The 24,201-nt window shown below is 32.8% G+C and overlaps 1 protein-coding gene across 1 annotated transcript; it reads left to right on the plus strand.

The window, feature by feature from the left end:
• The first annotated feature begins 2,933 nt into the window (after positions 1–2,933).
• On the plus strand, positions 2,934–24,120 carry LOC134229774 (uncharacterized). The gene is made up of 11 exons (XM_062711569.1): positions 2,934–3,120; positions 3,262–3,405; positions 3,640–4,404; positions 4,520–4,570; positions 4,740–5,183; positions 6,044–6,129; positions 21,809–21,995; positions 22,155–22,298; positions 22,499–23,263; positions 23,395–23,445; positions 23,672–24,120. Exons 1-11 carry the CDS (start codon positions 2,934–2,936, stop codon positions 24,118–24,120), a joined length of 3,273 nt encoding a protein of 1,090 aa, XP_062567553.1.
• The last annotated feature ends 81 nt before the right edge of the window (positions 24,121–24,201 follow it).

Genomic DNA, 24,201 nt, shown 5'->3' on the forward strand with positions numbered 1-24,201 from the left:
AGTTCCTCACTCAACTGTCCCACCACACACACACTATCACGACTTGACAAAAAATATAAGGAATCAGTAATTTTTACAAAACTTTGGATGTAATGTATCCCTTCTCATATTTATTTTTGCTTACATCTTTAAACAATTTGTGCCTTTCCCCGGTTGGTTTTTACATCAATCTTCTTTTTTCATTAATAGTTAATTTTTTCTTACGTCGGTATATTAAAAAAATATATTTATTTAATGTAAGAAGAAGTTGAAGGTTTGTAGATTGCATATTACGGATGTGTTGGTGTTGAATTTCTCAAATTCAGTCTGTCTTGAAGAAGAGTCTACCTGTCGCCGTAATGTTGCGTAACTAACTTCCAGTGAAATCCGGCGAATGGTCTTCTGTGTAATGCTGCAGTGACACCTATTGTCCTCTTTACCCGCTACCGTACACACTCGGATCGCCTCAGACAATTTCTTTTAAACACAGGTGCTTCACCAAGTTTACGATTGTATGTTGAATGATTATGTAATTCGGCTGGATACCAGCTAAACGACTTGAATAATTTTTGACGAATAAGAAGCACAGTGTTACTGTAAAATCATGATACTGGTTTCGATACCGAACAAAGCTATGAAATGTCGATTTATTAAGTTAATTTATTATGTTTACTTTAATTATATTTATTAATTTTTTTTCCTAAACAGATAAAAATGAGTACAAACTAAACACGACAGTATAAATTGTGTGTTCTACTTAAGTAAAATAAATAAGGACGTGTTCATCGTTCTACATTTAATTCGCACGTACCCCCCCCCCCCCATTTTAATTTGAAAAGAAACTAGATCCATGTGAACGTCTACCGATACTCTAATTGGAAAGAACATTGATATTAATTTCTATCAAAGTTTTGTTTCAGGAGTATGCATTAGACAAATGATGATTATATAAAAGGTCATAGTTTTACATATATTTGAATTAAAATAACACTTTCAGGTGGGGTTCCAGAAAATCCAGATTCGAGAATCAGCTAAAAGATGTACATTATTTCAAAAGAATAATGCGGACAGTAACAGTGTAAGAGATTAAATATGTGATTCTAGGAATTACATACGCAAGAATTATTATTGGTTTTGGGTATGGATATTTTCCAGATTTGTGTTTGTATATTTCAGAAGTAATTAGGGGGGAGGTATCAAAAAAAATTAATTTGAAAAAAATAATCTTACACTCACACACACACACCCTTACATACACATAAAAAAACAGAAACAAAGATAAAACAGAAAAAATTAACATTTGTTTTAACTTTTTTTTTTTAACTTTTATCATCGAATATAAAATGATCTTGATTTAAACTACTTTATTATAGACCACCTTTTGCATAATCAATGCAATACAATGATGTGTTCACGTAATATATTTATTTAATAGACTCAGACTTCACTATAATCCATAAACAGCCTAAGGCATGTTACCTGACCAGTTGGCTGTGTGCGTTCAAGTTTGAAGCGATTTCCTGTCACGAAAACATACTTTGGATGCATTAAAAGCATCTGAAAATGAGTTGCAAAAATAGGATTATTCAGTCTTGACACTGCTAGGCGATTTATTTATTACTTTAAGGCGAGGAAAATGGAATGACGTCAAGGGAAAAAAAAAGCCACGCAAAGCTAGCTGACATCGGATATTAAAATAAAACTATAATTTGTAACACATGTTCGTGAGTTTAAAAAATAGTAAGATTTCTTGGTCATAAACTCCGTGCGACACGGTGGAGACACACCGCAACACTCTGTGGACACACCGTGGTGCACCGTGGACACACCGTGCTACACGGAGCGCTGAAACCGCTACTTCAAAGGTGCCGACTATTTTCAAGGCCCACGCTAAAGCGTGGGTTCTCGGTCCACGGTGCCCCGTGTTTTATGCGGAAAACTCGTGAGCTGTACTGTAGTTATGTTGATTATAATTAACTAAACACGATACATATGTAATCTAGATTTAATGTATAAAAGGACATGGAAAGAAAAAAATAACTCAAAAATGTTTCCTCTCCATTTATCCATAAAATCTTTGAAAGTTGATAACCCCAATTCAGACACACTGGTTTTAGATCACTCGACTCATTATCTGCCATTTTAACTTTATAGAGAAAGAATCGCTTTTTATATCCTGGTGTTTAACACTGGAGAGAAAACAATTCTCTGAAATATGATGGTAACGAACAGTATTCAAGCTCAAAGAATCTTTTCAAACAATAGAAATAAGTAGCAGAGTAATCAAGGACTTCTAAGGCATTAAATAGAGTGAGATCAGGTGGCATTGGGAAGTGAGCATCCCCTGGAATGGTCATACCCAACATTTACTCCTTGTCATAATCATAACAAAAAAGCAAAAATAAACCTCTAAGAGAGTTCGGTACATAAATAATAGTCTAACAATTTGTATGAAAATCGTCATTCCGCAGTTGACTTTATGATGGCTAGTTTATATTTGCTGACGATGTTTTCGAAAGGCTCTGGCATTAAAATCCAGTAACATTGATTTTGTCCTTTTTCTACTCAAACAGCTGAATTTCAACCTGAGCAAAAGCTTTTCTATAGATTCATAATTAGGTCATACATGTTGTTAAAAAATGATAAAGATTCAAACATACCTGCAGCTTTCTTCTTGGATAAAATATCACAACACAAGATTTATTTGAATTGTCATTTATTGAAAGTGACAATGAGTATTAACAATACAATAGAAGGGGAGATCCGAAAACCATATACAAATATTCTTTTACTTAACAAAGTTGTATAATGATCTCCCATGTCCCATGTTACATGTCAAAATAGTGTACGAAAAAACAGAATAAATTTTAAAACATATATACATTTACATTACAAGCAAAAAAGTTGGCGTTAAAAATTAAAAACTTTAATAACATAATAAATAATAATTTCAGATGCAGGATGTCGATAACGGATGGGCCTGGGTGGTCATGTTGGCGGCATTCTGCACTCAGTTCGTTACCGGGGTGTTGAGTTACGGGGTTGGAGTGTTTCACAACGCATTCCTAAATGAATTTCAAGGGGATTTAACATTGACATCACTGGTGGGATCTGTGTTTGCTAGTCTGCTTAGTCTTTTAGGTAATTTTTGCAGAGAGAGAGAGAGAGAGAGAGAGAGAGAGAGAGAGAGAGAGAGAGAGAGAGAGAGAGAGTTTTGTTTAAATGTGACAAAAAAGTTTATCATTAATATATTGACTTTTAATCACAGAAATTTATATTTAGGGCCTCTAGTGAGCTTTGTCATCAATAAGTGGAGCTGTAGAGTGGCAGACATTATATCGGGTGTTTGTATATTTACTGGGCTCTGTTCAAGCTACTTTGCTCCAAATCTAATAACTTTAATATTCACGTTTGGAGTTATTGCAGGTAAGAAATGTAAGTTATTTTGCTACCTTCTTTCAAAATCCTTGATGAAATAAATATGTATAGTGATTCAATTGATCGTTTAGTTATATAAATGTACGAAGTTAAATTGAATGAAAATTTATAACTAGTAGTTTAACGTAAAGGAGGGATATTTTTATATTTATAGGCTATTCAATAATCATTATAAAAGTTTTACCTACCATTTCTGATCTTAAATAATTTTATTTTTCATAGGAACTGGACTTGGTTTTAGCGCAATAACAGCTGTTATCGTAGTGGGATATTCCTTTGAGAAATATCGTGGAATCGCTGTTGGTTTGAATGTGGCGGGTGCAGGACTAGGGATGTTTGCAGCAGGTCCTTTCATCCAATATCTGATTGATCAGTATGGGCTCCGAGGAGCTTTGCTCATCTTAGGGGCCTTTGGAGGTCAAAATATTGTATTTGGCGCTTTGATGAGGCCAACAAAAATAGAAATGTCGTACAAGCATTCTAGTAAAACCACCTCAGAAAATAGTAAAATGTGCAACTTTCGTTGTGATATACTTAAAAATAAGCCGTTTCTTTGTATTTTGACCTGTTCATTTTTATGGAATGTTCCATACGCCATTTTGTTCATTCATTTACCGCGGTTTTCAGTTGTCAATGGTGCTACAGATATGCAAGCAGCCTCACTGATCACAATGATCGGGGTCGGGAGTACTCTTAACAGATTTCTAGCTGGAATGGTTTTAGGACCGGGTGGAATAGACCCTTTGCTTCTTAACTTTGGATTTCTTGGAATATTTGGTCTGACGACAGCTACATTTCCACTTTATTGTACGGATTATATTGGTCAAAACATATACTCTCTTATAACAGGGATTTACAGCGGAGGCCTAATTGTATTAATTAATCCTCTGTGTATAGAAATAGTGGGTATATCTCAACTATCAACAGCTGTGGGACTATATTTTACCTGGGCAGGGATTGCGTGGATATTAGGAGGACCATTTGCAGGTACATATAAATGTTTTGTGTGATATCTTTGCCTAAATTATGATAGAAACTTTTAAAATGACAAAGATAAGCAAATCTTCAGTTCAGTAAAATATTTTTATTTATCTCTTTACAGGATTTTTAATTGATAACAATGTGTCATATGAAGGCGTGTTTTTCATATCAGGTAATATGTTGTTTCCATTGAATGAAATTCTTTTGATAATTTAAATAAAGCCTAGAGTTTTTTTAATAAAATTCTACAAATAATTGAATTTTGAAACACTACGTTTTGTCCTCATTTCTATTGAATGGATAGATCAAAATGGACTTTTTTAAAAATCTATTTTTTCCAGGGTCAATATGTGTTCTAGGTGCATTTGTAAGTCTCTGCGCATCTCTATGGCACAAGGCTACAGACAACGTTGAAAAGACCGCTTCCTTTGTGGACTTTAAGGAAAGCCGTTTTCTTTCCGGATCAGCATACTTTTCAGGTTCCTTCACTGTTATTATTGAAAACGGAAACACAACACAACTGCATCAAGGATCTCAAGATTTTGGCAACAAAACTTTTCTTAGTAAAACTAGTGTTGAAAGTCTATTTATGGACAAATATACATTGAATGATGATATATCCCCTAAAACAATTGAAGATTCATCTGGGCTTGAACTAGAAAACGTTACATCCAGATCCAGAGGAAAGCTGCTTACACATACCGATCAAAAGACGGATCAATTAAACGAATTAACACCTTTACAAATTCAGGAAATTAGAGTTGTTCCGTTGAGTGATACTGACAGTTGACAGTTTTAAAAAGTTTTAGTCAAGTGTGAATTTAATTTTTGATTTTGATTTCCCGGATACAAACCTTTTATGTACCTTTGCAAATAAATCGATATAATTGTTAAAAATAATTTCAGGAGGAAAACAATGCTGTACATCGAAAAGTACCACATCATTTTGAGCTGCTGCATCGTCAACGTGCATTTTATCAACCTTAGCTAGATGTAATAATTAGTTCCATTTTGAATGAAACAATGGCAAACATGGATAAAACGTTATTTTATAATTTATGTCAACGATCGTTTATCGGTAGAGACTTTTGTGATCCAAAAGTTGCAGGTTCGAGCCACGGCCTCGACTAATTATAAGTCGATAAGAATATACTGTTCCTTCACCAAGCACTTGGCCCTCTCAAATGTATCTTATTGGTCCTTCGGATAAGACCTTAAAACGGAGGTCCTGTGTCAATAATTTACCTCGTTTTAGAAATTCCGTATCGAATCAACCGAGAGATATAAACTCTATAAACATATGCAGGTGAGAAAGATAAATTGCTCCATAAGTATGGGAAGTTGACGATTATAAAGTTAAACTTTTATTATAAAGCGTTGTTATTATTTGTTGCTTTGTTGAGGATTGACGTCTTTTTTCTAATACAATATCCAAATATGAAACAGATAAAACCCTTACCCTGTGATATATTTTATTTCAAGCTCACCGGGTTATATCGTGTGTACATAAGAGTGGAAATAATTATAAAGTTGATTGACAATACGTCGCCGATATATCTAAATGTCGAGTTAAAGGCCAAAGCAAACTTTTTTTTTCTTTTCAGGTAAAAATTTTAAAATAACATGGAATATTTTGTTCATTAAGCCCCTGTCACACTGTCATGTTTTATAGCTACGATTCTTTACAAATTCAATAATCGCAGCAAATCGGGATTTATCGCAGAAATACTCGTAGGATATCTTCCTTAATCGTGTTGGATCGCAGCAAATGGCCAAACTTTGCGATTAATTTGAGTATGTATAAAACAATCGTGGACACAGTACGATTCTTAATTATTCGTACACAATCTGACAGCATCCGCACTGCACTTGTACACATATTTGTAGTAAATTTTCAAAGTTCGTGCGACAATCGCGGAACTTTGTAGAACTAGCGACACTCCGAGAGTCCTACAAGTTACTACGAGTGTCCTTCGAGTTTGCACGAGTGTCTCTCGAGTTACTGCGAGTGTCTTACTAGATACTGCGAGTGTCTTACGAGATACTGCGAGTGTTCTTCGAATTGATAGGAACATAGGGCGACTTTCCCGCGAATATGATACGAAAAATATTTTATCTATAGGACGATTGATGGCAAGTGCTGTACAAGAACTGTGCGATTGAAATACTAGTTAATACAAAGTAGGCAGATGTTGTCTGATGTTAACACTGTCGAAATCAAAATAATGCCTAAAATAAAAGGAAAGAAGCTTAGAAAAGTGGAATAAACTGAAATTACAAGTGTAACAGAAACTATAAAAACCGTGTACAATAAACTCATGAAGAGATTGAACATAATCAAAAGCTCCACACTGTAGTTTTTTAGCATGATCAAATAACATAACTATGATGTTTAGTGATTTCAGACAAATCTCCCTTTACTCTATATATGCATTCCATGATTACATGTATATTCTTAAGAAATCGCCATTAGTCGTAGGAATATCGTGTATGTAACGTGGCATATCGAAGTCCTTCGTACGAGTTTCGTATGTAACCGCGTTAAATCCTTTATAACCGTAGAAATATCGCAAACAGTTCGTAATGCCGTCGCCTCAGTTCGTACTTAAATCGTACAAACCTGGTACTTTGTCGCACAGACATCGTAGACACGCCGATCTAGAAGCAAAATATTCCACAGGCTGTGTAGAGACCGCAAGACTAACCTGGCGATGAACGGCGATTTTCAACCTTTTTTTTGATTCGTGGGTAATCGTAGCATAAATCATGACAGTGTGACACAGCCTTAAGGATGTATTCTGGTAAACCGCATTTTTTTATTTTTATTTTCAGCAACAAATATATTTTCAGTTCATTCAGCTTTTCTGATTTTGAAGAAATACCTTGAAGAAAATAGTAACCTAATAAAAGTATATCAGGATTATCATGTTTTTATTGTTTAGAGATTAGAGAACACATTAGTTAAGACTATCTAGAACAGTGAAACATAAACCTAGGGAGACAACCTACCGTTCTGTTTCTGTTTAGACGTCCGAAAGTGGCTGTTATATCATTTGAGTTATGTCTCTTTGATACTGATACTAACAACATTGCATTTTAATTAGTAAAGAAATCAATCTTTATCATGAATAATACTGCAATAATAAAACTTTCTTTTCATGGCAAAAGCCCTACATCTATATATATATATGGTATCAATGATGTTTGTTCTATATCTTGTTAACCATAAAGTAAGAACAGGACATAAACTGGCAGCATATTATTACCGGGGAACATTTTTCTTGATAGATTTTCTATATAAAGACAAGTAATATGATCATAATCACGATGTTTCCTGTAATTTATTGATTCTCTAGGACAACAAGTCTCTATCTGTTCAAAAGCTTGTTCAGTCATATTCCAGTTATTAACTGAAATAAAAACGAAAAAAAAAAACAACAACAAACAAACCGTAATTCCAAAAAATAAGAAAAATAACTCACATGTAAGTAATACAAGTAAACATATATCATAATACGTTACATTATAATTCTGTCCGTTCATCATGAAAAAAGCCCCAAAAATTCATTTTGCAAAAATGATCTTAATGTTTGTGTATACTGCATCGTTTACTTTTACACTGAACGAGGTAAGGGTCAATGGTTTTCAATAGTTCAAGATATCATATTCTTGCTGAAAAAAAACCAAAACAAAACAATTTTAGAACATACACTTGGAAATATATATTAAACTGCTTGGTTTTTAAAATCAAATTTCCAATTTTTGGGGTTATTAGATTCTTTATGAAAGGAATTCTCATCAATTCATGCTTTATGAAGTATCTAAGAACAGAAATAGCTTTAAATGATCAACACACTTAGTCTTTTTAAAAGCAATTTTTCAATTTGAGTTAACATTAGTTCCATGAATTTAATAACTTTCGGTCTGTGGAAATAATTATAATTATTCTCCATGTATTTTTTCTTGCATTAGCTGAAGTTTTATCTTCGAAGATAAAATGAAATTCATCAGCAGTTTGAGCATCATTTGAAATGTTACAGATTCTATTACACAGTTGTATACCATGCCATCTTCCAATCTCTACTGGTAAAGAATTTTTGCGGTAAGAAATTTCTCAAATATTTTTCAGAGTTAAGGGAGTTATTGAAATATATGGATATAAAAAACAGTATTTAAATGTCATTTTAAACAATGCAAAGTAGGAGCAAAACAAAAACGGACCTCTAAAACATCAGAGGTAGGACCGGGTATTATGGAGGGCTGAGCATCCCTTGCCGACAGGTCATACCCGCCGAGTTCTCCTGGTCATGATCGATAAATATCAGAAAAATCTGTCGACAATCAATATGCAAATCATGGTCTAAAATAGTATAAAAACGTCAATCAGTATTTGACTTAATGATAGATTGTTTTTGCTGACTAGCACATTGTATCGATCATGGATATTTGAAAATGACTTTAAACGAGTCGAGATTGTTGATAGTCTTGTTTCATTAAGTTATTTGTCAGTAACTAACCGCGTTTTAGAAATTGTCCATACATAAAACATGCTCTTGTGAATCGTATTAACTGGATGACATAAACCCGTATGCAGGTGAAAAGGGTATATTGCTGGTGATGAAAGGAAAGTTTCTTGACGATTGAAAAGTTGAAGCCATCAGGTTTATCATAAAATTGTATTGTTATATTATTCTTAATTAACATCTTTTACTACTAAAATATCCAGGTATAAAACTGTTGTGTTAGACTGTGGTATCTTTAATTTTAAGCTCATTGGGATATATCGCATCAATTTATAATGGGAAATAAGTATTCTTGATATAATCTCGACAATATATCTAAATGTAAATTTAAAGACCAAAGAAAGTAGTTTCTTTTTCTCATGTATACAATGTTGAATGAATTCTGCTTCATATAAGTCCAAGAATAGTTGGTACCAATATTAATTCCAACAGATTGTTGAACGACCTGGTCTCCAAACACCATATATAATGGCAATCAGAAACAGCTTCTAAATACTTGTGTGTATAATATTTTTGATAAAATAATTTTGCAAATGATTTTCATATCAAGAGATTTGTTTTCTACGTGGCCAGTAGGGAGATAAATCGCCTATACATTAATACATACAAATGATGAGGGTATATCTGTTGTCTTTTGAATTTGACTGACCACGGATTGATAGGCATAATTAGATAAAAATTAGCAGATAATTTGACAATACAAACCGATTTAAAACAAAATATCACTTTCAATTTTTTTATTTAAAAAAAGAAAAGAAAAGCAATGCATTCCTTCAAAAAATGAAAAAAAGAAAACAGCTATGTAAATTATGATAACTATTCAAGAGACGCAATGAATCTTATTTCCTTGCAACTTTATCCACATTCTTTTAAAAAGAATGTAATGCATATTTTGATCACTATCATTAAATGATCTGGCCCTAATGAGTGTGTATTTAATTAAAATCTGGTTAAATTGGTTAAGTCCGACGAATTACGCATTTAAATACACATTTTTGCAAGTCAGCATTTTCTGCCCTATCATCATAGCTTCATGTACATTTAACTGCCAACGTTTAACAATTTAATTAACAGGTTCACTGTAAACAAAGCGTTTTAACGACTCGGCTAAAGGATACGACCTTCTTCATTTGCAGCAAAGCCCTAATCGATACATAAACTGTAGTATGCGGCATGTTTTGCAAGGGATACATGGCGGAAATATAACATGTATAAAACATGTAAGAGGCAATATTTATGCTAAACAGTGCTCAGGTATGTACAAGTGAAATACACATTGACTCTCTACAAGTGTACAGTGTATTTATTAAAAAGATATATTTTTGTACTGCTCATTGAACACTTTTGTTAAGAAATATCGATTTCAATGTTCGTTGATACATGTAAAAGAACGTTTTTAAATGCAAAGCTTCTTGTATAGCTTTAAAAATTTTGTTGGTATGCAACTTACTGATTTTAAAATTCACAAATACAACACCCCTCCCCCCTAAAAAAAAAGAAACAAACAAACAAACACCCCCCCCCCCCCAAAAAAAAATAAACACCTAACTTGCTGTTGGTATAAAAAAAATTGACCCGGATTTCCAATTTTGTTTCTTCGCAAAAAAATCACGTACATTACCTCTACATCTCTAGATTTTCAAATATTCTGTGGTCCATTAATTGGTATACTTCTTGCTTCTGAAAGGATCTGTTACTGTCGCTTAAATGCTACATATATATTGATGTACAATTTAAAATCACCGCATTGTGGATTGTTCCATGAAATGCCACCCGATTGATATCTTAAAATAAGAAAATGTATATAACATGTCAACAAAGAAGAGTAATTCCGGAAATATGTTTGTGTTGTGAGGAACCAAGGTCAATGTCATTGACCTTTATACCACCCATATATAGATACATCTTTTAAAAAAGTGAATTGTCCTATTTTTACTTCTTTACAGAAGTTTCTTACATGCATATTTCTCTCATTCTTTTTATACAAAACTCTCTTCATTTCCAACACAGATTGCATTTTTTTTTTTTTTTGAAAAGTCCATTACTAATTACTGACCTGCGTTCTAACAAGGATTTTCTGGAAAAAAATAATTCATTTATCTTATTAATATCTCGAGATCACAAAACAAAATGTACATGTAGGAGTCAGGCAGCCTACTAAAAACAAATGTTGAGTCAGATAGAATGAAAAAAACATCTAATCACGTTGACTTGTTTATCTAGACTGATTGTTCAAAACATTGCATAACATTGACGTTACCATGACGTCATAATTAAGATGACGTCATAATAGAAATAATTACTTAGTGTCACATGCACTTTAACGTCACATATAGGACGATTAACTTAAACGTAAATCACTTCAACCTCCAGATTTTTAAAAACCTTTTTACCACCGCATTTATAATTTAAAAACAAATTTAGGCAAAATGTTAATCATTTTTATCATTGAAAAGAAAATGCTGCAAATTATTACTTGTTAATTGTTATTAACCTTTTTTATTTAAAAGAAAAAAATATTCATAGTGGAAAAACCTAAATTTAAGGTAAGTCACTCCTCAAATTTGTTATATCAAGGATTTTTTAGGAAGTATATTTTGGAAAAAATATATTTCAAAATCGCAGAGAAAATAGGGAGTATCTTTCTGATCTATGGTACAATTAACCTTTTTGCACTTAAATTTTAACTCTTTGATTTATTACTTTCTCTCTAATTTTATTTTATCAGATGTTACTACGTTGATAAATTTAATCTTATTTTACATAAAATAGTTTGAATAATATTTATCATTGAACAAATTTTGCAAATTAATGCGCGTTTATTATTGTGTGACCTTTTTGCACTAAAAAATAACATATTTGGGGTATTAAAAAACTAAATAGGCAATAAAATATTTTCTTATATCAAGCTTTTTAGGAGTTAAGTGCTGATCAGTCACAAGTATCGAGTAGTTTAAAATAATGAAAGAAAAAGTTGGGGTCAGTGATGTTAATTTTGAAATATTGGTCAAAATATGTGAAATTTTATCTTGACTTCTTTAATATATCTTCATTTCTTGGCAAAGTTTGTTGAGGGAAGGTGTAAAACGTGTTCTAAAAATATAAATTAAGACCTATGTTAAATATTCCTGCAAAATCACAACGGAAAATATTCTCAGAGTAAAAGTATGTGAGGCTAAAGTTTCAAGACATTGAATTTAATAAATGTGCAGATTTACAGAAATTTCTGCTGAATATCCTTCCACAACAAGAAATAGTCCCTCATAAATCTTGCTTCTTTGTAGATTTTTAAGCAGTTTTTTCGATGAATGTTAAAAAATTTACATTGTTGAATATAAATATTTTATAAAAATTGAATTTTAATAAATATTTTTTAAGTAAGAGGTTCTGCATGAACTTTTCTAAAAAGCTGACGAGTGACTTACCTTAACAGACTTATATATATATATATATATATATATATATATATATATATATATATATATATATATATATACCATATTAGTATGAACTGAGTGTTAATATATAGGGGGTATTACACAACTACAAAAATGAAAAAAGTTAGACCAAATGATGTAAATTGTGAGACAAGAGTTAATTTAAAACATAAAAAGCAACTGTATTTTTTATTAATAAATCTCTTAGTTTCGGTTTTAAATTTATCAATAGTAATATATTTTTTAACATATCTAGAATGAATTATCATTAAAATTTCTACACGCCCCTTTCTACAAAAATGAAATATTTTTAAAGGAGAAAATAATTCCTTATAAATTTAAGTCTTTGTATTTCATTTTCAAGGTTTAAAACCTGCCAATTATTTTCAAAAGTAACATAAGTAACATAGTACTGGTCAAGAGAAACCAGTGTTGCTTGTTTAAATGAAGAAAATACATTTAAATAAAGGTTCATTTCTTTATATTTATACATAGACTAGGTAAAGAATTTAGTTCTTCTAGTTTGAATATTTTTGCATTTAACTTTCAATCAGAAATGTTTACTTTCTAATTTTACTGGATTCTTAAAGTATGGGGAGTCGAAGGACTTTTTTTCTGTATTTGAGGGTAAAACGTTGTTTAATCCTTGAGTTGATTTTTAATCATCTTCTCAATGTCACTGAAATCATACCTGCATATTCAACTCATTCATTCATTCAATCTTTATTTCCCCTTTTCGGAGATTTCATGATCATACAAATTAAATCTTACAATAAATAAAGAATATCAAGTAAACCTTCGATTTACGTCACCTTTTTTTTTATTGTCGCTCACTTGGAGGATTATTTCTTGTAGTTTTTGTTTTCCCAAGCTTTCATTAGGTATCCGATAATTAAACATATACATGTATTAAACCCCTATTTCTGATATTTGATTTACCTATCAACGGTTTCAAAAAGCCTTTTGTAGTAACGGATGTCGAAATGGGAATCTTTTATAAAACGGCATTCCAAAACCATGAAGGACTGTTTTCGATCGTTGAAAGGTCAATAAAGTGTCAATAGTAAAATATATGCTTAATTATTGGATAGTATTCTAAAAGTAAAAGAAATAATAAAATACAAGAATTTATACCTGAAGCGAGCGACAAATAGAGTAAATAGCGTGAATCGAAGGTTTTTACAATGCTTAGTTCTGTGACTCTCTGTTTTATTTGTCCGAATTTTCTAAGGCAGAGAGCTACAGCTCTGCAGAAAACAAAAGTGAACATGATTTATAGTGTATTTTTCATAATCATTGATATCATCTAAACAAATGTGTTGATGGAACACGGATGATCTTAGAGTTAATAAAAGCAATCTGACTTGCTTTTGTATTTAGGAAAAACATGTTCCGCAAAATTTTCGAACGGATTATTTGACCCCTTTTCTTTTCTGATGAAATTGGAGTGCTATTCTGTAACAAAGAATGTACAAAAGAAAAACTGAGCATTTTATTACTTTAATGCAGATAATTCTATGTGACTTGATTTTGAGTTAAATTTCAATATTGGTAGAAAAATGTATATTAACAAATATTTGTTTGGTGCAATATGAGGAAACCAATTCAGAGACTGCTTTGAAAGACTTGACTATCAATTCAAAATGGGAAAATATGGATCTAAGGTGTGTTAAGAAAGTTTGTCCAAGAATATTTTTTTATATTTCCGAGTAATGTTTAATTAGAGAGATTAATTTTCCAGTTATGCCGTCATTTAAAGCAATTCATTTCTAGTAGGAAGTTGTAGGATTTTTTCCTTTTGAATAAAAATATATGCGTATAAATCTTTAAAACAGAACTGTTCGCCATTTTGAGGCAAATGTAAGATTATTAACTGTTGTTTTCTTCACAGCTTATCTTACATCATAAAAACAAGAGGCCCATGGGCCACATCGCTCACCTGAGAAGCTTTGACCATTCTTTTCTTTACCAGATTTCCCCTTGTAATACATATTGTGACCCACCCTACCCAAATGATCATAATTTAAACAATTTGAAATCTTTTACATAGGATGCTTTGATTCAACATTGTCAAACTTTGATTCCCCAAATGGCCCCGCCCTAAAAAACAAGAACAAACATTTTGCTACCACGCACATATACATATTTACTTTTCTGGCTCAGTGGTTCTTGAGAAGTAGACTTTCAAAGATTTTTTCATTTTTTATTACTATGTTAAAATTTGATTCCCCATTGTGGCCCCGCCCTATCCCCGGGGGTCATGATTTGAACAATTTAGAATCTACACTACCCCAGGATGCTTCAACGTAAGTTTCAGCTTTTCTGGCCCAGTGGTTCTTGAGAAGAAGATTTTTAAAGATTTTTCATATATATTTCTATGTAAGACTTTGATTCCCCATTGTGGCCCCGCCCACCTCCCGGGGGTCATGATTTTCACAATTTAGAATCTACACTACACCAGGATGCTTCCACATAACTTTCAGTTTTTCTGGCCCAATGGTTCTTGAGAAGAAGACTTTCAAAGATTTTTCATTTTTTTATTACTATGTAAAACTTTGATTCCCCATTGTGGCCCCGCCCAACCCCCGGGGGTCATGATTTTAATAATTTAGAATCTACACTACCTCAGGATGTTTCCACATAAAAGCTTTTTGGCCCAGTGGTTCTTGAGAAGAAGATTTTCAAAAATTTTTTCCCATATATTTCTATGTAAAAGTGTGGTCAGCCATTTTGACTCAGCCCCACCCCCGGGGGTCATGATTTTAACAATTTAGAATCTACACTACCCCAGGATGCTTCCACATAACTTTCAGCTTTTCTAGCAAAGTGGTTCTTGAGAAGAAGATTTTTAAAGATATTTCCTATATATTTCAATGTAAAACTTTGATTCCCTATTGAGGTCCTGCCCTACCCCCTGGGGTCATGACTTTAATAATTTAGAATCTACACTACCCCAGGATGCTTCCACATAGGTTTCAGCTTTTCTGGCCCAGTTGTTCTTGAGAAGAAGATTTTCAAAGATTTTTCCCATATATTTTTATGTAAAACTTTGATTCCCCATTGTGGCCCCGCCCTATCCCCGGGGGTCAATGAACAATAACAACACTACCAGGATGCTCTATATTTAAGCTTTTCTGGCCCATTGAGAAGAAGATTTTTAAAGATTTTTCATATATATTTCTATGTAAAACTTTGATTCCCCATTGTGGCCCCGCCCGACCCCGGGGGTCATGATTTTAACAATTTAGAATCTACACTACCCCAGGATGCTTCCACATAACTTTCAGCTTTTCTGGCCCAGTGGTTCTTGAGAAGAAGACTTTCAAAGATTTTTCATTTTTTTATTACTATGTAAAACTTTGATTCCCCATTGTAAACCCCGGGGGTCATGATTAACAATTTAGAACTACACTAGGTGTTTTTATATTTCTAGCAAAGTGTTTGAGAAGAAGATTTTTAAAGATAGATGTAAAATTTTCCATTGTGGCCCCGCCCTATCCCTGGGGGTCATTAATAAAGCACATTCATTTATAGGTTTCAGGCCCAGTTGTTCTTGAGAAGAAGATTTTTTTTTTCCCATATATATAAATATATGCGTATAAATCTTTAAAACAGAACTGCTTCCACATAACTTTCAGCTTTTTAGGAAAGTGGCAAATATAAGATATTATCCTATATATTTCTGTAAAACTGTTTTCTGTCAACCACCGGGGGCATGATTTTACATAAATAATTTAGAATCTACACTACCCCAGGATGCTTCCACATAACTTTCAGCTTTTCTAGCAAAGTGGTTCTTGAGAAGAAGATTTTTAAAGATATTTCCTATATATTTCTATGTAAAACTTTGATTCCCCATTGTGGCCCCGCCCTATCCAAATGGTCATAATTTAAACAATTTGAAATCTCCACAAAACTTTCAGCTTTTCTAGCAAAGTGGTTCTTGAGAAGAAGATTTTTAAAGATATTTCCTATATATTTCTATGTAAAACTTTGATTCCCCATTGTGGCCCCGCCCTATCCCTGGGGGTCATGATTTTAATAATTTAGAATCTACACTACCCAAGGATGCTTCCACATAACTTTCAGCTTTTCTGGCCCAGTGGTTCTTGAGAATAAGATTTTTAAAGATTTTTCCTATATAAGATTTTTCATTTTTTATTACTATGTAAAAATTTGTTTTCTGGCCCATTGTCCAGAAGGTCAAAGATTTTTCATTTTTTACTATGTAAAACTTTGATTCCCCTTTGTGGCCCCGCCCAACCAACGGGGGTCATGATTTTAATAATTTAGAATCTACACTACCCAGGATGCTCCCACATAAGTGTCAACTTTTGTGGCCCTAGCCTGTGGTTCTTGAAGATTTTTAAAGATTTTTCATATATATTTCTATGTAAAACTTTGATTCCCCATTGTGGCCCCGCCCACCCCTGGGGGTCATGATTTTAACAATTTAGAATCTACACTACCCCAGGATGCTTCCACATAACTTTCAGCTTTTCTAGCAAAGTGGTTCTTGAGAAGAAGACTTATCAAAGATTTTTCATTTTTTATTACTATGTAAAACTTTCAAAGATTTTTCCCACATATTTCTATGTAAAACTTTGATTCCCCATTGTGGCCCCGCCCTATCCCCTGGGCTCATGATTTTAACAATTTAGAATCTACACTACCCCAGGATGCTTCCACATAATTTTCAGCTTTTCTGGCCCAGTGGTTCTTGAGAGGAAGATTTTCAAAGATTTTTCCTATATATTTCTATGTAAAACTTTGATTCCCATTGTGGCCCGCCCTACCCCTGGGAGTCATGATTTGAACAATTTAGAATCTACACTACCCCAGGATGCTTCCACATAACTTTCAGCTTTTCTGGCCCAGTGGTTCTTGAGAAGAAGATTTTTAATGATTTTTCCTATATATTTCTATGTAAAACTTTGATTCCCCATTGTGGCCCGCCCACCTCCCGGGGGTCATGATTTTAACAATTTAGAATCTACATTAACCCAGGATGCTTCCAGAAAACTTTCAGCTTTTCTAGCAAAGTGGTTCTTGAGAAGAAGATTTTTAATGATTTTTCCTATATATTTCTATGTAAAACTTTGATTCCCCATTGTGGCCCCGCCCTACCCCTGGGGGTCATGATTTGATATAGAATCTACACTACCCCAGGATGCTTCCACAAAACTTTCAGCTTTTCTGGCAAAGTGGTTCTTGAGAAGAAGATTTTTAAACATATTTCCAAACTTTGATTCCCCATTGTGGCCCCGCCCTATCCCCGGGGGTCATGATTTTAATAATTTAGAATCTTCACTACCCAAGGATGCTTCCACATAACTTTCAGTTTTTCTGCCCAGTGATTCTTGAGAAGAAGATTTTTAAAGATTTTTCCTATATATTTCTATGTAAAACTTTGATTCCCCATTGTGGCCCCGCCCTATCCCCGGGGGTCATGATTTTTACAATTTAGAATCTACATTACCCCAGGATGCTTCCACATAACTTTCAGCTTTTCTGGCCCAGTGGTTCTTGAGAAGAAGATTTTTTAATGAACCCAGCCATTTTTTTCGTTTCTTGATTATCTCCCCTTGTGAGGGGACTTGGCCCTTGATTTTTACAATTTAAATTTCCCTTCACCCAAGGATGCTTTATACCAAGTATGGTCAAAATTGGCCCAGTGGTTCTTGAGAAGTAGTCGAAAATGTGAAAAGTTTACAGACGGACAGACGGATAGAAGGACAGCTAGACGGACAGACGGACGACGGACAAAATGTGATCAGAAAATCTCACTTGAGCCAGCGGCTCAGGTGAGCTAAAAACTGATGAGCTTAGGTAAAAGAAAATGTGTCGCTTTTCAAAAGAATAGGTTTGTCATATTTAAATTCTATACTAACTTGATAAATTTTGCATAGGTTTTTTTTGAAAGAATTTATTGACCTATATGCGTTTTATATATGTCACAGAATTGCTACATCCCTGATATTTCTGCATTATGCCTCATCTGTTTCAATACCTGCCCTAACCTTTTTTAACAAAACATAGTTAAAACCTTATCAGTAGCAAGAATGGACTCTGTGAACATGAAATATTACAACTTTTAAATATCTACTAATCATTTTTTTTTAAATAATAGAAATATGTAGATTGAACTTTCTTAACGCCATTTAGATTAAGAGGTTTTCTTGATTAAATCTGAATAGGTTTTCTTATTCTGAAACCATTTTTTAGAACAATCTCTTTTCAACATCACCTTCATATTGAATCAAAATGACAATTTTACACGGATAACCTCTATCGATTATAATTCAGATATGGGATTTTGTATATTTAAACTAGTGTAGGAGAGGGGGAAAAAAATCAATGTCCAATGGGATTTTCACTAATGGATAGCACGTGCCGTGTTACCTAACTATACATTGTTGAGCCAGCCTGCATATTATTTGGTAGCACAGAATAACATATCAATAGCTCACAGGGCATACTTGGCCGAACAGAGACAAAGACGATGGTAAGCTGCAAATTCTGTTCATTTTAATAATATTTAAAATCCCTTTCTTACTTTCAATACCGGTATTAATTTTTATCGAAGCATTTAAAATTGAATATTCTCCTTTTATCAGCGCATAATCACTGTATGCTTCACTAGAGCATTTAAAGATGCTTCTGAGATTCAAAAGATTTCAACAGCTAGTTCAGTCTAAATGACATAATAATAATAATAATATTGATTTATTTTTTCAATGCAACAAAAAGCTTTAGATCGTGTTATATTTAAAGTTTATTTAGTACCTGTTTTATGCATTTTTGATAATAACTTTAACATAATTTTTTTTTCGTGTTCTCATTTTTAAACTTATTTGCAAAGCAACCATTCAACTAAGTAAAACCAAATAATGACAAGGTATGTTGATATTTTTTTTTCTGAATAAAGAGGTCATGAATGCTAATTTTATAGATTCTGAAAGGGATCCCTGAATGAGTTTGTTTTTATGCCGTGCTTATGAAGTTTAGAAATCGATCACTGTTGTTATCTTCTTCGCCTGTTTTATTTTAAAAGCTACGTTTTATCTTAATAATTTAACAGAGAGAGATTCATTCATCCAGGGACAATACTAATTCTAACGAATTTATTTCAGAAAAACGATTGTGTGTGTAACACGTTCACAAGTGGAAGACTTTATGATCAGGCGTTGGTATTATTAACAGCTTAAAAGTTAAAAGTAAGTAAAGAAAATAAAGTTTATTCTCCTTGAAAGGATATTAATCACCCCGGGTTGAATACTCACAAGAAAAAAAAGAACAATAGTATCTACAGATTGTAGTTCTAAATGAAAAGTAAGTTATGGAACTTTTATTATAGACCGGTCAATGAATTATTTAAAGTGAACTATTATAAACATTTGTTTATTACAACAGATTACATATATCCAAAGTTACCTTCAATTCGAATAATGACCATGTTGATTAAAATTAATACAACACGCTACAACCTAGATTGATTTACTGTATTAAAGGATATGGAAAAGGAAGGGTAATTCAAAAAGTATTTCCTCTCCATTCATCTGTGAAATCTTTCAACGTAGACCCTAAATTCAAACACCCTAGTTTTAGCTAAATTGATTCCTCGCCTGTCATATTGACTTTAAAAAGAAAGAATCGCTTTTTTATATCCCGGTGTTTAACACCGAAGAGAAACAAGCCTCTGACATATGATGGTAACAAACATCATTCAAGCTAAAAAAAATTCCTTTCAAAAAAACAAAAACAAATAAGTATCAGAAAAAAACAACTAATGCATTAGAGAAGAGGTGAAATCATGTGCCATGGGAAAGTGAGCATCCCCTGGAACGGTCACATCTAACGTTTACTCCTTGTCATAATGAAAACAAAAAGTGAAAAAAACCTCTAAGAGAGTTCAGTATATAAATAATAGTCTAACAATTCGTATGAAAATAGTCGGTCAGGAATTGACGTAATGATAATTAGATTACAAGTATATGGCAATAATATAATGTAACATTGATTTTGTGCTTTTTTCGACAATTTAAATTGCTCAATTTCTAAATATGCAAAAGTTTTTTTTATAGATTCATATCTATGTAATATATGTTGTTCAATTATTAATTAGATACAAATATACCAACACCTTTCTCTTCGGATAAAATATTACAACACAAGATTTGTGTGAATTGTCATTTATTCAAAATGACAATGTGTATAACAATGTAACAATACAATAAATGGGGAGATCCAAAAACCTAATACAAATATTCTTTTACATAACAAAGTAAAGTTGTATAATGACCTCAACCTGTTATTTGTCAAAATAATGTACGAAATAAAACATGTAAAACGTACATGTATATATACGAGGGTCATTCAAAAAATACGTAGATTATGTTCCTCATCGTCATATTATTATTACAAGATGATATATGAACACATTATCGTAAATATGAACATTTATTTTGTAGAAGTTTGAAGGTTTATTCCATTTGATCAAATAGAACTCAAGTTAGCCAATTTTTAAAGCAGCATGTTTTGTTACCACGGAGCACGGTTAACCAACATTGTAACGTCAAAAACAACGCCGAGAAAGTTTCTCAAAATTACTCTGCTTTTTAATTTCATGCACGGTTTGTAGCATTTTCTCCATTCACAAAAACGTATCCATAACACTTAACATCTAGTTTGCTAACAATTGTGCAAATAGCTTGAACAAGGTTATCAGTGTCTTCAAATTCTTTACCGCGTACATGTAACTCAATTAGTTCTGCAACAATGAAACGCAAATCACGTTCGTTTCATGACGTTCTTTTGACAAGATTTTTTAACTAAAACCTGTTTCTTTGCAGTCCATCCATCGTCCGATTCAAACTCGCTACCACTCAAAAATTGAATTTTCCATATTTATACAAATACACGGCTTATTTTCATATATTTCCTGGCTTGTACAGAATTTTTCAAGTTTGTTAAAGAAATTTCCCGAATGCAAAGCAAAATTTTATTGCTACTCTCTGCTCCGTGATGTCCTCCAACGTCGTTTTTTTTTGCCATTTTTAAACAAGTCTTAAGAAACTGAAATCTTTAAAACGGAGCGATATATGACATTACCTGATAGCATCTTAAGTAATACAGCAAGACTAAATTCAAACATGTAATTTAAATTTCGTTTCACCCCCATTTATTAGAGTATGGCTTTAGATACTATAAAGTGAAAATTAGTAAATTACTCAATTTTGACATTGCTCCGTGCCATTGTTTTTGCTGTTCTAAATCTTCGATAACTTTTATAAATATGAAGATATATTCCAATTTTTCTACTTAAATTAATTCGAATTTGTTGTTAAAATATGTGTACCAAATTTGGATATGATATGACTCTCTAAAACAAGCAAAAAGCTGGAGATAAAAAATAAAACGTAATTTGAACAACATAATAACTTATTTCAGATGCGGGATGTCGATAACGGATGGGCCTGGGTGATCATGATGGCGGCATTCTGCACTCAGTTCGTAACCGGGGTGTTAGGTTACGGGGTTGGAGTGTTTCACAACGCATTCCTAAATGAATTTCAAGGGGATTTAACATTGACATCACTGGTGGGATCTGTGTTTGGTAGTCTGCTTAGTCTTCTAGGTAATTTATTTATTTATTTATTTATTTATTAAGAGAGAGAGAGAGAGAGAGAGAGAGAGAGAGAGAGAGAGAGAGAGAGAGAGAGAGTTATTAATTATTTTTCAAATTTCCTGTTTAATATGAATAGATTGACTTTAAATCACAAAAATGCATTTACAGGACCTTTAGTGAGCTTTGTCATCAATAAATGGAGCTGTAGAGTAGCAGACATTATATCGGGAGTTTGTATATTTACCGGGCTCTGTTCAAGCTACTTTGCTCCAAATCTAATTACTTTAATATTCACATTTGGAGTTATTGCAGGTATGAAATGTAAGTTATTCTGCTACCTTTTTTCAAAAATGAATTATATATATAGTGATTCATTTGATAGTTAAGGTATATTAATGCACGAAGGTAAATTAAATAGTTGTTTATCGTAAAGGAAGGATATTTATTCGCTATTTATGATTTCTGATACTTTTCTGCCTACCATTGATGCTTTAACACTTTATTTTTCATAGGAACTGGCCTTGGTTTTAGCGGAATAACAGCTGTTATTGTTGTGGGATATTCCTTCAAGAAATATCGTGGAATCGCTGTTGGTTTGAATGTAGCAGGTGCAGGACTAGGGATGTTTGCATCAGGTCCTTTCATCCAATATCTGATTGATCAGTATGGACTCCGAGGAGCTTTGCTCATCTTAGGTGCCTTTGGAGGTCAAAATATTGTATTTGGCGCTTTGATGAGGCCAACAAAAATAGAAATGTCGTACAAGCATTCTAGTAAAACCACCTCAGAAAATAGAAAAATGTGCGACTTTCGCTGTGATATTCTTAAAAATAAGCCATTTCTTTGTATTTTGACATGCTCATTTTTATGGAATGTCCCCTTTGCCATTTTGTTCATTCATCTACCGCGGTTTTCAGTTGTCTATGGTGCCACAGATATGCAAGCAGCCTCATTAATCACAATGATCGGGGTAGGGAGTACTCTTAACAGATTTCTAGCAGGGATGGTGTTAGGTCCAGGTGGAATAGACCCTTTGCTTCTCAACTTTGGATTTCTTGGAATTTTTGGTCTGACGACAGCTACATTTCCACTGTATTGTACGGATTACATCGGCCAAAATATATACTCTCTTATAACAGGAATTTACAGTGGGGGTCTTACTGTATTAATTAATCCTCTGTGTATAGAAATAGTGGGTATATCTCAACTCTCAACAGCTGTAGGACTATATTTTACTTGGGCGGGGATTGCGTGGATATTAGGAGGACCATTTGCAGGTAAATATAACTGTTTTAGGTGATATTTTTACTTTAATTATGATAGATGCTTTTGAAATGACAAAGAATTTATAGCAAATTGCGCATTCCTTTCCAAGGTTTAGTAAACTGTATATATTATCTCTTTACAGGATTTTTAATTGATAACAATGTTTCGTATCAGGTGCTGTTTTTCATATCAGGTAAGTAATATGTTGTTTCCATTGAATGAAATTATTTTGATAATTCAAATAAAGAAAAAAAAATACTGGAAGTTCAGAAATATGGCAGAATTTCTCCGAGAGGTTACATTTGTAATTCTACAAATAATTGTGTTTTGTGAATTTTAAAACACTACAGTTTATATTCATTTCTATTGAATGGGAATATCACAAAAGACTTATAATTATTTAAATCGATTCTTTCCAGGGTCAATATGTATTCTAGGTGCATTTGTAAGTCTCTGTGCATCTCTATGGCACAAGACTACAGACAACGTTGAAAAGACCGCTTCCTTTGTGGACTTTAAGGAAAGCCGTTTTCTTTCCGGATCAGCATACTTTTCAGGTTCCTTCACCGTTATTATTGACAATGGAAACACGACACAACTGCATCAAGGATCTCAAGATTTTGGCAACAAAAACGTTCTTAGTAAAACTAGTGTTGAAAGTCTATTTATGGACAAATATACTTTGAATGATGATGTATCCCCTAAAACAATTGAAGTTTCATCTGAAATTGAACTCGAAAATTTCACACCCAGATCCAGGAAAAAACTGCTTACACGTTTCGATGAAAACATGGATCATTTAAACGAATTAACACCTTTACAGATTCAGGAAATCAGAGTTGTTCCATTGAGTGATTCTGACAGTTGACAATTTTAAAAAGTCCCAGTGAAGTATATTAAATTGATTTTTCAATTTTTATTTACCAGATCCAATTTTTTTTTGTACTTT

The sequence above is a fragment of the Saccostrea cucullata genome, unplaced genomic scaffold, assembly GCF_032062105.1.
Source record: "Saccostrea cucullata isolate Sc308-1 unplaced genomic scaffold, CSIRO_AGI_Scuc_v1 ctg287, whole genome shotgun sequence".
In the NCBI taxonomy this organism is placed as follows: domain Eukaryota; kingdom Metazoa; phylum Mollusca; class Bivalvia; order Ostreida; family Ostreidae; genus Saccostrea; species Saccostrea cuccullata.